General features: G+C 41.6%; 1 protein-coding gene across 10 annotated transcripts in view; it reads left to right on the top strand.

Annotated features, from left to right (window-relative positions):
• ANKRD55 (ankyrin repeat domain 55) overlaps positions 1 to 8949 on the top strand; it is a 114213-nt gene extending 105264 nt beyond the window's left edge. For all 10 annotated transcript variants that reach the window (XM_059417894.1, XM_059417890.1, XM_059417893.1 and 7 more), the window contains 2 exons: positions 6392 to 6484; positions 8464 to 8949. In XM_059417894.1, the coding sequence (XP_059273877.1) occupies positions 6392 to 6484; positions 8464 to 8585 (215 nt within the window). In that variant the 3' untranslated portion in view covers positions 8586 to 8949. The remainder of the gene's footprint in view (positions 1 to 6391; positions 6485 to 8463) is intronic.
• Positions 8950 to 15111: the final 6162 nt, after the last annotated feature.

The raw sequence follows: 15111 nt of genomic DNA, 5'->3' as shown, positions 1-15111 counted from the left end.
ATTTCTCCCTCCTGTCTCTTCCCCCAGCTCTAGGGCACCCCACATCCAAAACTACTGATGCTGTTTTTTGTTTATTCTTCCAGAGAGGTCTTATATACGTGATATACACACACAAAAAAAACATTTATACATAAGTATATATCCCCCTTTTAAATAAATATATAATACAAAGAATTTGGTTTTATATACATACCATATATACATATATATATATATATATATAATTCTCCCCCCCTTTAAAATAAATATATCACACTAAAACATTTATTTTTATTTTGTAAATGGTCCAAAGGGGATTCTGAGGCACACCTGAGAAAGGAAACCATTGTTCCAAAGCGGAGGCTACAAAACCGCTTCCCAAATCTATTCATTACCACAGTGTCTTTTGTTTTCAAGTGAGTTAATCGCTAATATTCAAAAATCATGAAGTTTCACACAAAAATGGAAAATTCTAGCTTCTCTTGAGAAGTTAACAAGTTGGGCAACCCTGAACCCAAATCGCACAGGGTCATGACAGGCTGGATGTGCATACCCACAGTCCCCTTCAATCCCAGTTGGACGTCACTGACCCCAGTTCGGCGTAGTCCACCACACGCCCTAGTATCTCTCCGTGGAATGTCAGTTGTTCTTTATCCATGTGTTTCTGTTGTTTTTCTTATGATAGGGTTGAGAGGGAGAAAAAATGATGTATCTCGAACCCTGTTTCTGTCAAACACAGAGGAAGGAAAGACCAGGAGAGCTATGGGTATTGTAAGAAGAGGAGGAGGAACATGTGTTTGGAAATAGAAAATATTCCTTCCTGTTTACTATGTAGCATGAGTCTGGCTCTCTTCCCTCATTTCTGGTGCGTGGTGTCTGAAACACGTGAGGTGGAGTATGGCTGCCCTCATACGTGTCTGTTATGTATTGAACCACAGGATAAATATGGATGAGCACAGGAAGGCTTTTGCCTGGTATCCGAGGAAAACTCCACCCAACATTTTACTTCCTCCACAAAGCGCGAAAGTATGTGGTTAGTGGCCTGGATTTGGTCCTGTCCTGGCTAATACCTTCTCTTTTGAAAAGCTTTTGAAATTTGTGAAAATCCTGTTCTTTTTCTGTTCCCCAGATAGCCTTGGTCTGTCTTTTCTCTGTCAGTTACGACTGGGCTCACCTATCTGGAACAGAAACTAAAGTAACAGCAGCTTCAACAACAACATTGAAGTAACTTGAATAGTCCTGGGGTGGCAGAATAGCAGAAGAGAAGCAACAAAATTCTCCAAGGGAATCTTAAATAATTAGCTGTGGCACATTGAAGCGTTTCTTTTTTCAACCAATGTTTTTAAGCACTGATAATAACTAGGAGCCATTGTAGGCAACTGAGTTGTGATAAAATAAATCTCCCAAGAATCTTTAGCCTATAAAGGAGTTTTTAAAGATAATGGTTTTACTAAAATGATTGTGCAACTGACTTTAATTTTCTTCTCATGTTTAGATAGAAGATTATATGGTCTTTATAATGGTTAGAGTCTCTGTCATTCTAATGTGTCAAGAGGCAGAATACTGCGGTGGTTAAAACATCTGGCTTTAAATTCTGGCTCTGTCACTTACTGTTACTTAATCTCTCTGGGCTTTCCTTTTTTTTTTTTTTTTTTAACCTGAAAAAAACTGGGAGGAAATACCTTAATATAAGACTGTGAGTTGCTGTTAAGATTAAAAGAGGTGGTGGATGTAAAGTACTTAGAACAGTGATTTGAATATAGTATTATACACACACAAAAGTGTATGTTGTTGTTTTTTTTAAAAACAATGTGCCAGACCCTGTACTAAGCACTGTGCTTTAGATACAAGCTAGAAATGACCTTGTTTAAAAGATGATGAAGTTTAAGTAAATATACTAGTCAGCTGCCTCATTGCTCTCACATCTAGTCTTTTTTCTTCAGCTCTATTCTGTCTCTCAGGTAACGATGCTTCCTAGGCTCCCTTGCAGCTGCTTCCAGGTACTTTGGGCCAAGTACCGGGAGGCACAGCAGCAGCAGAAGAGCAGGAGAATGAGGGAAAGCAGTGTAGTTGTACAGGGTGTCTCTCTGCTTCCTCTGCTTCCCAACAGCAGGTCCACCTCCTCTTCCCGCTCCCCCCACACAGCTGCTCACTGTGCCTCTGGCCCCCACTAGCTTCTACCATCTCTTCCTCTCATCTCACCAGCCTAGGGGTGGTTGCATTTTAAAAATAATAATAATTATATATATATATATAAAAATTATTTTATATATATATATATATTTATATACAGCTAATCTCTGGATTGTCCTCCTACTTTCTCTTCATTTGGTTTCTTAGCTTTTCTATCCCAGATATAACCAACTGTATGAAATTCCCTCTTTTTGAAAGACAAACAGAGGTCTCTTTTTTTCCTAGATGAGCCCTGATTGATAAAGCAAGACATGTCATCTCTCTGAACGAGTTTCTTATCCAGAGGCTGGAGCTATTATATCTCATGAGGCAGTTTCAGTTATAACTCACATGGCCTAAAATAGTTAAAGCGGTTTGGTCAGAGTCTTACAACCAATTAACGACACACTCAGCACTCGAACCCAGATTTCCTAAACAGCAAAGGGTCATCGTGGCAATGTGCTTGTCTCCTGAAATCTCACAGTCCAGTTTGTTAGTATACTTGCCGCTTTACCCACAGTGCATTTTCTTGGAAATTATGTTGTCCTTCCCCAAACAAAAAGATTTTCCTGCCTTACAGATTTTATTTTTGTGGACATTTTTAACCCACTTTAAAATGTTGTTTTTAGGGACGCCTGGGTGGCTCAGTTGGTTAAGCGGCTGCCTTCAGCTCAGGCCATGATCCCAGTCCTGGGATCGAGTCCCACATCGGGCTCCTTACTCGGCGTGGAGCCTGCTTCTCCCTCTGCCTCTGCCTGCCACTCTGCCTGTGCTCACTCTCTCTGACAAATAAATAAATAAAACCTTAAAAAAAATTAAAAATTGTTGTTTTTAGAACTGCTGAGGCTTCAGGACTACAGTTCTGAGGGTTCACTTAAGTGGTTTAAGCTGTTTATCTAGCAGATTTCAACACTGATCCCCTATATTTGATATGAAAGTCCAATACGATAATGCAGTTGGATGCTGTAAATCATACCACTGCACCCACCACTGACTGGTTTGAACTTGAATAGCCCCTTCAGCATTGGAGTTTGTCTTTTCCTGCCCTGGGTTTAGTAGAAATAAGAGGGGCTAACAGTGCTGCCGTTTGAATTCCTGGCAGCCAATATCCTGTGCTTGCATCAGCAGCCCTGAACATTTAGCTGCAATGATTATTGTTTAACATTCATTGAGACCTGTCAGTGGGCTAGATGGAGAGAGATATGGGATGGGGCACTTAACCTAATGAGGAAATTTGGAGCACATCAGCTTAATTCATTGCAAGCAGCTTTCAGAGAAAATGGAATAGAAAGCTCTGCGGTGTTTGCTACCAGCCTGGTTATTTACAAGCCATCACACAGAAAGTAAAAAAGTGCTCGCTTCCCCTCTCCCTCCAGAGAGAACTCCCTTCTCCCAGTTTTCTAGACGATCACAGCAGCAGTGTGTTGTCCTCCCTGATCTTGTAGGATCTGATCCCGTGACCCCTGTGTTTCAGCTCATCAGAGGTGCTGCATCTTTTCCAGGACAAAGGTCAGATTCTTTGGCTGGTAAACAGAATGTTCCCAGCGTGGCTGGGCCTCACTTCCCATTCTCAGCGTCTGGGCCTCATATCTCCAATCCTTTCCTGTCCCCTTGAACACTTCCTTGACTATCTCTCAGTTCCCTGATAACCCATACCTTTCAGTCTGTGGCATCTGTGCCCCTGTTATGTATGCCTTCTGTCCACTGTGTGCTTGGCAGATTTGTATAGTCTTTTGAGAACCAGCTCAAAAGCCACTGTTGTCTGGAAGTCACCCTGACCTCCACAGGAGCTGTGGCTCTTTCTCATCGTGAACCGTGGAAGAACGGCTCCACCTTAATGAGCCTCCTGTGGGGCAGGTAGTGAAGTGCTACTTCCCCTTTGACAGCGCTGCAGGAGGAAAGTTCTTAATCCCTATTCTGGAAATGAGGAAATGGAGGCACAGACAGGGTAGCCCACCTGCTTAAGGTCACAGAGCTAGGGAGGAAGTGGGAGAGCCCTGTGAAATTCAGGACACCTCCACCTTTCAGGACCCCTCTTTCCTACATGATGCCCTCACACCTTTACTCTTGGGCTTGAAAAGAATAAATTAACCTGCTTTTCTTCTAGCATACACTATAATCCCCTCCTGAGAACACTGCCTTGTCCTCTTTGTACTCTAGGCTCAGGAATATGGTGAGTACACAATAGAGTGCTGAACTTCTTCAGTTGCTTAACCAAATTCCTTTAACTGTGAAGACCCCTCTTGCCATTTGAATCTAGGACAGTGGTCCTCCACCCTGTCCCCATGGTCTGGATGCTCCCCAAGGTGCCCACAGGACAGGTAAAAGAGCTCTGAGCTGTGCATAGCTCTACCTCGTCCTTCCAAACTGAGCCAGATGCCAGGGCAGAATGAAGTCTAGCTCCCCCCATCCCCCATGACTGTCACGTCCCCTTTCTGCCCATCTCTTATCTTGTCAAAATGGCTTTGGCTGCTAGGGAGGCGGGATGGGTTTTCTGTCAGACAGACCTAAGTTGGAGCTTTGTTGCTTTGCATTCTGCGACCTTGAGCACATTTGAGAAGTCCTCCAACCCAGGGTCCTCATTTGTAAAGTGGGGATGATAATGGTATCTGTGTCACAAGCGAAAGTGATTGTTAAGATTCAATGAAGTCATGCCTATAGGGTTCAGCCCAGTTCCTGAGAGTCCTAAGTTCTCAGTAAACATTAACCATAATTATCATTATCTCATTTCTTGGTTTTGTAAATTTCTGCTTAAATGTTCATAGATAAGTAAGGTATGAGTTGATATGGGTACTTGGCTATAATCACTTTCTGTTATTCTATTCAGGGATGTTTTCTTTTTAAATAGCTTATGAAGTTATTTGACCTTTAGAATACAAAAGAATAAAAATATAATATCCACCAGAGAGACTGGAAATTTTGCTCAATTTTCATCAAATGGCAGTGCTCAGATCTCTGCCCTTAGAATATGTCATTGGACTCCTCTACGCAGATGGACAGTGGATCTTGGCTGATGCTTTTTCCCCCTTATTCTAAGGACTTCTTGACCCAAGCAGAATTAAACCTATGAGCAGCTCTGTTAGTGTTTTGATTCTTACAAGACTATGAGGCAAAAGATCAAAACATTCCCCACTCTCCAGGAGATCATGTTAAACACTCCACAGAATAAAACTGTAATAATTACTAATGTTTTGTGAGCATTAACCTTGTAAGCTGAATGCTTTATAATTGTTCTCCTACTTAATTTGTATGACAAGTGAAAAAACCAGATACAATTATTTTCACAATTTTGTAGGTCAGGAGATTGAGGCTCAGAGAGGGAGCAGCTGTTGCCCAAGCTGGCAAATGAGTCTAATTCTGTCCCACTTGGTCAGCTATTGAAAAGGACCTACATACCTTGGGTATTCTTTCTACTTTAAGAGATTTAGATCACTCTTTTACAATCGGTAGTGTGTTGATAAATATTTAACAGCTCTCCAGGAGAGAAATCAGTGCTTGCCATGTCCATAGTATAAATACTTCTACCATGACCGACACCAGGCTGCCACTGTGATGTCAAGCCGATCACTAAATTCCTGAGATTTTAACCATTGGTTCCCAACAGGCAGTACACGGGGCTCCTGGACAGAACTGCTTATGGCCTAACTTAGAGAGTAGCCATCTCCCGAGTACCTTCACCCAGATCCCATCTTCTAGGGCAGTGATGCTCAAGCCTATTGTATTTTAGAATCCCTTCAAAACTGGTAAAAATCTGATGCCCCATTCCAGCCCCAGAGATTCTCTTTTAATCGATCTCGGGTTTGGCTAGGGCAACGGTGTTTTTTTTTAACTCCTCAGATAATTCCTAGGTGCAGCCAGCATTGAGAAACACTAATATAGAAGAATATATCCTACTGATTTGTATTTTTCACCACAGATTTGATTAAGATGTTACACTTTATACCCCATTTTATTTTTTCAAACTTTTAAGTTTTATGGAGTGGGTGGTCAACTGTGCTGTTTATAAAATTTTATTTCAACTAATTTATTCAAGAATTGACTTCTGATGTCTTTTTCTTTCATTGAAACAGTGACTTTGCTATAATAGAAACTTAGCAAAGTGTAGCTGTTATGATTTTTGTTCTTGTTAGCATCTTAAACTCCGCGATCTTGAACAACTTCACAATTCTCCAATGCAGTGGATTTTGTAATTTGTACTTGGTTATGCTCAAATGATTGAAACAATTCTTTTTGTCCCCAGGACAAAATTTTCAGCATCTGTCCCCAAACAGACCCCAGATCAGGGACCTTCCTATCACCCGGAACAACCTAGCTCCTCTGCCAGACCAAAAATGTAAGTATTCTGAATCTTCTTTGGCTGCCTTTGCAAGTGTTAATATGTCTAGACGCAACTGTTATTTCAGTTTACTTTCATATTTTGAGGGAACATCAGGTGCCAAAACTTGTGAATTACAGGAAAATAGAAGAGAGACCGTGTTTAAAGCTTCGTCCAACTTGGTAATGCTTGTTTAGAAAGAAAAAAGAATACTCCCTCCCTTGAGGAATTTTTGTGTTTGGATTATAAAAACAATGACAAGTTTATTTTGCTATGTACTATTTAATGTGTTTAAGAAGGTGCTTTAAAAATTCTTAAGACTGGTCTCTTGACATTGCTTTCCTTACTCTGATGAACAGATACAAATATGTGTTATTCCTGTACTCAGAAGCTATGCATCCCTAAACAGAAAGGAATAATCATGGAGATGCTGTTCACCCATAATGCTTTTGACATTATTGATTTATTTTATAATCTATACAAAAATTTCTTAAATATAAAATATCAAATATATTCTATTCAGCCAGTGACCTTCAAGTTTGAGTGTACTTAAAGTATTGCCTGGTGTGCTTGTTATAAAGTAGATTTCTGGGCCCCATACCCAGAAATTCTGAGTTTATATATCCTCATATCTGTATGAGGAGGCAGGCTCTATTATTATTCCTATTGTACAGATGAGAAAGCTGAGTTCAGAGAGGTTACATGATTCGCCCAACATTACTTAGGTAGTAAGTAGCAGAGCCAGGAGCAAAACTATAAGACACTGAGTCAGATGACTCATGCAAACAACCAATACTTAAGAATCCTAATTTCCTTCCTTCCTTTTCTTTCTATCCCAGCCCGGTCATTTATAACATATATGCAAGCATGCAGGTACTTTCTCATGCTCGCTCTCTCTCTCTCGCTCTTGCTCTCTTTCTCCATACCCTCTTTATTGCGGAGATTGGATGATTTTAGAGCTGCCTTGTTTCAGACAGGTTTCTTAACCTTCAGTTTCCTACCTTAGCCAATAGGAACACTGCCAGCCTGACAAGGTTGTTGGGAGGATTACATGAGGTAACAGGTGGAAAACCCTGCCTGGCAGCACTTTGCACAGAATAAATATCCAACATGTCTTTTCTGCCCCAGGCTGGAAGGAACCAATCAAGGGTTCTATGATTCCTTAGGTAAAAACAGTGACCAGGGGGTCTTAGTATAACCCTGTCCTTCCGCAGATAAGGAAAAGGAGAGGTGGAGATAATATGTCCAAACTCAAAGAGTTTGTAGCCAAAACCAAAATCTCAGATCCATTCCTTCGCTTTTCCTGATCCATGTAAAGTGAGAGTTTGAGATGGTGTGAATTCAATCACTAGATGAAATTCAAGCCTGACCTTATCTTTAAGCAGAAATGATTCACAAAGATACCTAATTAAGTAGTCACTTGGCCTTGAATCCTGGTGGGGTTTGGAGAAGCCAGAGAAGGGATTTTCTTTGGCAGAGCCCAGGAGCCTTTGTTCTCCACAATTAAAAGTAGGGAGAGAAGGGAAGATAAAGATAATTAAAAGTTGGGAGAGAAGGGAAGATAAAGAAGGGAAGATAAAGAAATCAGCTTTAGCTCAATGAAAAAGAAATGGAAAGGTACAGAGGGCTTTTCTTAAGAGAACACTGAGAACATTTTGAGGTTCACGTAAAATAGCGGTACAGATGTCTTGGGGCTCATTTAGAGCATTATGCTGACTTGGCCATCAACAGCTACTCCACCCCAGGAAAAGAGAGCTCTGCCAGGCACACACAGCCTGATGTGTTTTGAACAAACTTGGCTCCGTCTTGTGTTTCTGCATATTTGACATCGCTGATGACACGTGGTAAGCCTGAATGGATAGAGAGACATAGCTTTTTCCTGCAGCTGGGCTCTCACCAAGACAGGCTCCTTAGAAATTCCTCCACTCCTCATTCTGCCACCTCCATTCTGAGAGAAGCAAACCTTTAAAGACTCCCATTCTGTTCTTTCTCTGCAGTTCTGTCTGGAGGACCTCTGCGGACAAACCGAGTGCTTCCTGCTATTCCAAGCCAACGGGGACACAGCACAGCAGCCGAGGACAGAGAAAGCTTGGCCAATCCCGCCACTGATGAAAATTAACTGTGGGTCACCAGCTGTAAAAATAGAGATTACATATATTTTCAGCCGTCAAAAAATTAGATTACTCTATAGTTTGTGAGAACAGAGTGATGTAGTAAATTGCGTTCTAGAAGCCATTCACAGTTTTATAACTCTTTATTCCAATGATGCTTCCCAAAGAAGTGCTTGGAATCTTTGATTGTATATATGTTTTAAGTCTGTGAGTTTCTGTGGCGTCTCCATGCCAAAATAAAAAGTCACAATATGTTATCAGCGGGGAGACTTTGCTGTGTTTTGTTTGCATTGTGGCATCCCCATATTTTTTTCCTAAATGATTTTGTTTTAAAAATACATGCTTTGCTGAATAAAAAACAACAGAAAAGTATATTCCATACTTTTTCTTCACATTTATTGCAATTCTATCTTATGTTGATGAAACTTAATTAAAATCATAGTAAATTCCTTTATAAACAGTCAGTTTATAGCTTTTAAATGTACAGGCTTCTGTAAGATATTTTCTAACATCTTCTGATTCTGGCTATAGCCCAAATCATTTGCCAGTGTTTATGTACCTTCTTTCTTATTTGATTATTTCCACTTACTGTCATTTTTAGATATGATTGTTGTAATAGTGAGAAGATCATGTGAGTTGGAAGGGTCTACATCCTGGCCTAACTGAATAAGATAGGAATTTCTCATACATTCCTCAAATACTCTGTGTGTTTAATCATTCTTTTCTCTGAGAATAATGGTCTCTGCCTATTCAAGACATTCTCAAACGTATGATTTAGTAAAGTTTGAAAGACTACTGCTAACTGTAGGTCTTACTAAGATGTTTGTGTGTTGTTTGGACTGATTTAAACTTCAAGGTCTAGGTGTATAAGATCATAGTCATTCTGTGTTATTTCTTTTTATTTATTTATTTATTTATTTATTTATTGGGTGTGTGTGTGTGTGTGTGTGTGTTTGACAAAAGAGAGGGTTTTTTTGACAGAGAGACAGTGAGAGAAGGAATACAAGCAGTGGAAGTGGGAAAGGGAGAAGCAGGCTTCCCGCTGAGCAGGGGGCCTGATGCAAGGCTCGATCCCAGGACCCTGGGATCATGACCTGAGCTGAAGGCAGACACTTAACAACTGAGCCACCCAAGTGCCCCAAGTCTGTGTTATTTCTAAGACTATATGTTATTCTGTAAATATCTCAAGTACAATACTACCATTTTATATTGGCATTATTTGTTGAGAGAGGTCAGACTGTGCCATTAACTAAACAGAAACTCCTCTGAGGCCAAATCATAGTTTTTTGGCTTTGCACTTCTAGAAATGTATACAGTGCCTGGCACACAATGGCACTCAGTCTCCCCCCCCACCCAGGAAAGAAGGAAGGGAAGGAAATAGGGATGTAGAAAGAGAGGTGGCAAGGTAGAGAGATGTAAGAAGTGATAATAAAGAGGTTACTAGTCTACAGTCTCATTTTGCCAATGATAGTAGTCTGAATTAGGGATTATAGAAGAGAAAGCCTTTGACGGTCACCCAGGCTAATGGGAGGGCAAATGGAAGAGCTCTCAGGACATAGATTCTGAAGGGTTTTCTCTTACGTTTTGTTCATGGGCTGCATCTTGGAAGAATCCTTCTTTGTTAAGTATCAGTTAGGTGGTCCTATAATATCACCGGTTACTTCTGAATCTATGTTTGTGCAAGTAGATACCCAGACATAGCTGGCTTAGCTTAGTCAGGACAGGCCAGCCTCTGCTGCAATAATAAACCACCCCCAAATCTCCTTGGCTGACAATGCTCATTCACAGTACAGGTCACGTACCAGCTGGCAGAGTTGGCAGGTGTACATTCTACTTCAGCATGCACCTCCTTGGTGATAAAAATAGAGGAAGTTCCAGGAGAGTCTCATCCCTTCCCTTTACATTTCATTTGCCAAATCAAGTCATGTGGGGACATGCCTAACTCCAAATGAGGTAAGCAGGAATGGGGAGAACTGGAATATTAATGAATTATCCAAAAAATTAGGAATGGGGAGAACTGGAATATTAATGAATTATCCAAAAAATTACCACACTAACCAAAGCTGTCCCCAAGTGCTCATTTAAGTTCCCTTTACCAAGTGGATAGCTAATGGCTAAAGCAATTTAAAAAACAGGGAAACCAGAGCACCTGGGTGGCTCAGTGGGTTCAAGCCTTTACCTTTGGCTCAGGTCATGATCCCAGGGTGCTGGGATCGAAGCCTGCATCAGGCTTTCTGCTCAGCGGGGAGCCTGCTTCCTCCTTTTTCTCTCTGCCTGCCTCTCTACCTACTTGTGATCTCTGTCAAATAAAATCTTAAAAAAATAAAAATAAAAAACAGGGAAACCATAGGGTCTATAGGTCTGGAAAAAGCCACCATCCCCCGACACTTGCACTAAGGTATACACATGTAACATTTCCGTTTAGTTTTTTTCTTTTTCTTTTTTTAAAGATTTATTTATTTTATTTGAGAGTAAGAGAGAAAGAGCATGCACCCAGGGGGAGGAGCAGAGGGAGAGGGAGAGAGAGAACCATGAGTTGACTCTGCTGAGCATGGAGCCTGATGCAGGGCTCAATCCCACGACCCTAATATTATGACCTGAGCTAAATTGAGTCAGACACTCAACAGACTAAGCCACCTGGGGCCCCCACACTTAGCATTTTCTAATGTTAGGCCTGCCCACTGAAGTTGATTTAAGAATCTTGGGCACCTGGGTGGCTCAGTGGGTTAAAGCTTCTGCCTTTGGCTCAGGTCATGATCCCAGGGTCCTGGGATTGAGCCCCACATCAGGGTCTCTGCTCCACAGGGAGCCTGCTTCCCGCCCCCCGCCTGCCTGCCTCTCTGCCTACTTGTGATCTCTGTCTGTCAAATAAATAAATAAAATCTTTAAAAGAAAAGAATCTTTTGTCAGCTATGAAGAAGTATTATGCTGTCCACTACCAACTTTTTAAATAGACTAGTTAACCTTTTGTCACCAAGTAAAGTGGCTTGTTTGGCGTAGATTTATCCTTTTACTGATGAAATCAGATATTAAGTATTTGCTGGTTTGTGCCCAACTTAAAAAATGTCAAGTAAGTTTTTATTCTAAAATGACTATTATTTTACCTCTTATATTTCCCTTCCTTGCTAAAGACATGTCATTTATTTACACAATAAAAATCATAACTGTTCATACATTATTTCACTGGGATCATTACATCAACCTGTATTATCCAAGTACAGACAAGGAATCCAAGGCAAAGAAAGAAGTTGACTAGTTCGCCCACAGTCACACAGCTGATGGCAGAGTCTTCCTAGTCCCATAGTCCACATACATAATTCCCAAATCATTGTTTTCCTGTTCCAGAAATATCATTGGTGCGATACACCTTTGGCAAAGCATCCCTTTCTGGATTTATTCATTCAGCCTAAAAGCTGTACAGGCAGAGTAGAGCTAAAGTTAATATTTGCGGAAAGAGTCCACCAATTCAGTAATTTGTGCTAACCAGTTAGGGTTGTTGGAAAGGTAGAGTTCCCCCCCATTTTTCTTATTTTCCTTCGGTAATCACCTGAGGTAACACAGGTGTTCTTTCTCCCCATAAGCACTAAACTCTAACACTCTCATTTTCATAGGACTCAGCCAATATAAAAAGCTTCTGTGACTCCAGTTTATTATCCTTTCCAACTCTTAATAATCACAGCTTGATAACACAATTTTAGAAAATGTCACCAAGTGACTAATTAGAAAATTGTGCCTTCCAGAAAGACAAACATAATCATTGATTTTGCTTTTGCCCCTACTCTTTGAAGTTTACCAATGCATGTCTCTAAGCATCTTGGTGTTTTAAAGGCAGTCTTGAAAACAAACTTCAGAATCTACTGTAGGGCTTAAATGGGATAATTAAGAAGAAACATATCTGAACTTAGCATAAAACATAACACTCAAGTGAAAAACTAAGTTAATAATAATAAAAAGAACACATGATAGCAACTCTCAAGTGTGGTAGTTAGCTTCTCTTATTGCCTTCAGAGAAAATTATCTTTCTCCTTAGAGGTGCTGGGGTGGCTCAGGCAGGTTAAGCTACCAACTCTTGATTTCAGCTCAGGTCATGACCTCAGTGTTGTGGGATCAAGACCTGCGTTCCAGCTCCACAATCAGCACAGTCTGCTTGTCTCTTTCCCTCTGCTTCTCCTCTCATGCACTCTCTCTCTCTCCCTCTAATAAATAAATAAAATCTTTTTTAAAAAAATCCAATCAGGAAATTCCATCAGAGTCACATATTTCCTAGACATTGGCATAGAAATATTAATACTGACAGATGAAGATTGTCACCAAACTTTATGTTTCTATCAAAACTATTGTTTTCAAAGAAAATGCCTTCCCATTCTGACCTCTATTTTAGTCCATCCAACCTTGGTCTTTTAGGCAACTGAGCTTCAAGCTTCAAGAAATCCCCAAAGACCAACATGAAAAGTCAATGAATCAGCATGGTATATTAGCACAACTGTCATCAGAAGGACAAAGGTAATTTTTACACTAACGTGTGAAAAGTGGGAAGTAGCTTGTTAATTATTAAATCCCTAGTAAAAATTTTATTAATGGTGAATGGTAAGTCACTTTACAATTTCTAGTGGTCCACAACTGGGAAAAATGAGAACAAAAGAAACACTGCTGTTTCCCTTAGGTAGACTCTAACATGTTGTGTTTACTGATGGGAAGATGGAGTTTGGAGATTTGGAGATGAGAGGCCAGCTATAAGGTGAGAAGGTGGAGGGAAGGTGGAGAGTAGTTGGCCGCACATGGTAAGTGAATGCAAGAACTGAGCCCAGATACAGATGATCATGAACAGTATCTTTGGTGCCCAGAATGTGAATCACCACTAGAGACATAGCAGTAAGTGACATAAAGGGACGAGGAAAGGAAATTCTCTCCATTATTTCCATTTCACGTGGTGTATAAAAGTACTCCCAAAGAAGCTTTTAAAGAGAAACCAATTATATTTACCAACTATTCAGATGCTGATAATGAAAAGACCAGCTTATGAGGAAGCAAAGACACATATTAGAGCCAAAAGAATAGTTCTCTGTGATAAAATAAGAACAGGTCTCACCTGCAGAAGATGACACCCATTTCCCTTGACTAATACTGAAGACATTGTTCCAAGATGTCCCAGGAGATATGAACTATAATTTCTCTACTTCGTCCGGGTTCAATCCTACCTACTGATGAGATACAGAGAAGACAGGCATTATGCTCAATCAGGTTAAAAAAAGAAACTTAAAACCCTAAAAATGGACTTCGGGAACACCACTATGGAGCCAAACACTAACCATATTTGAAAAAGTAGAACTTATTCAAGCTGCAGAGCTAGATGAGAAGTTTCTGAAAGTATGTAGGAGAATAACAAACCGCCAGTGAGGCCAATCAGCACTGTGGTTTACGGCTAGAAGGAGGCTGCCAGAGGACTTTTCTCAAATCTCTATGGCGAAGCTAAGTAAGCATTTGAATTCCAGAAAAGCTAAAAACCAAAGGAATGTTCTCATGTGTTGAAATAGCTTGCTCTAAGATACCTACCCCAGTGTTCTCTGAATAAGTGACTTTGAGGAGGGAAAAAATAGAAAGGCAAAGGAAAAAGGAAAAGACTTAAAGAATCTCCCTTCCGTTGAATGTCTAACTCCTGAGTTCTGGAGAGCTAGCCCTTTCAGTCTCTATTAGTGGAGCGTTTAGGGCGCATCCTCTCCCCTTTGCCACCTTCTACTAGCTCAGGATGAAGAGTCAAACTTCCATAAAGCCCTTTCTCCTATTCTAACAAAGGCTTATATAATAAATAAGATTTTGCTTCCTCGGATATGCTCGGGCCAGCTCTTACCAGCTTGTAAGAGTTGGTTGTTAAATCCAGTATGCAAGAAGTCTGAACCACTGGTGGCTTGACCTTGGCCCCGTGGACTCTGGAAAACACTAAAAATCAGGACTTTCTTATATTTGAGATCTGGTTTACCAGCATACCACTAGGTATAACATTTTGGGGAGTAATCTTTTAGGTATAAGAGCACTTTAATGTTATTTTCTGCAAAAGCTTTGTTTGTTTCCGTTTGGCCTATGGCTTGGTCTGTCGTGTTCAGGGTGGCTGAACAGAGGCCCGGTGGCCGCAGGAAGAGGCTCGGGCAGAAGCCCTGACTTCAGGCCCGCAAGAGTCCCGGTGACGCCCGAAGGGGAGCCGCGTGAGGTGACGTCTGGGGGCCGCCCGCGGAGTCGGACAGGCGGCGGCCATCTTCTCAGTCGGCGGCGCCTGCGCCACGAGGCTGAGCTCCGGAGGGCGGCCCGCTGAGCCCGGGCGGCACCTGCGTCTACCGCTCGCGTCAGCGCGGCCTCCGCACGCACGTCCCGGAAGGGGCGCCGCCGGCCGCTTGGTTGGCGTCTTCAGGCGACGCCGAGGACCGGGATCTTCTCCTCCGCCCGCTGGCGGGAGCGGCGCCGACGGAGCCACGTGCTCCCCGCCGAGCCGCCGCCCGGAGAGAGGTCAGTGCAGGGGGCCCAGAGGGCCGGGCGTCCACG

Source organism: Mustela nigripes, chromosome 12 (genome assembly GCF_022355385.1).
Source record: "Mustela nigripes isolate SB6536 chromosome 12, MUSNIG.SB6536, whole genome shotgun sequence".
In the NCBI taxonomy this organism is placed as follows: Eukaryota; Metazoa; Chordata; class Mammalia; order Carnivora; family Mustelidae; genus Mustela; species Mustela nigripes.
This window is presented reverse-complemented; position numbering and strand designations above follow the sequence as displayed.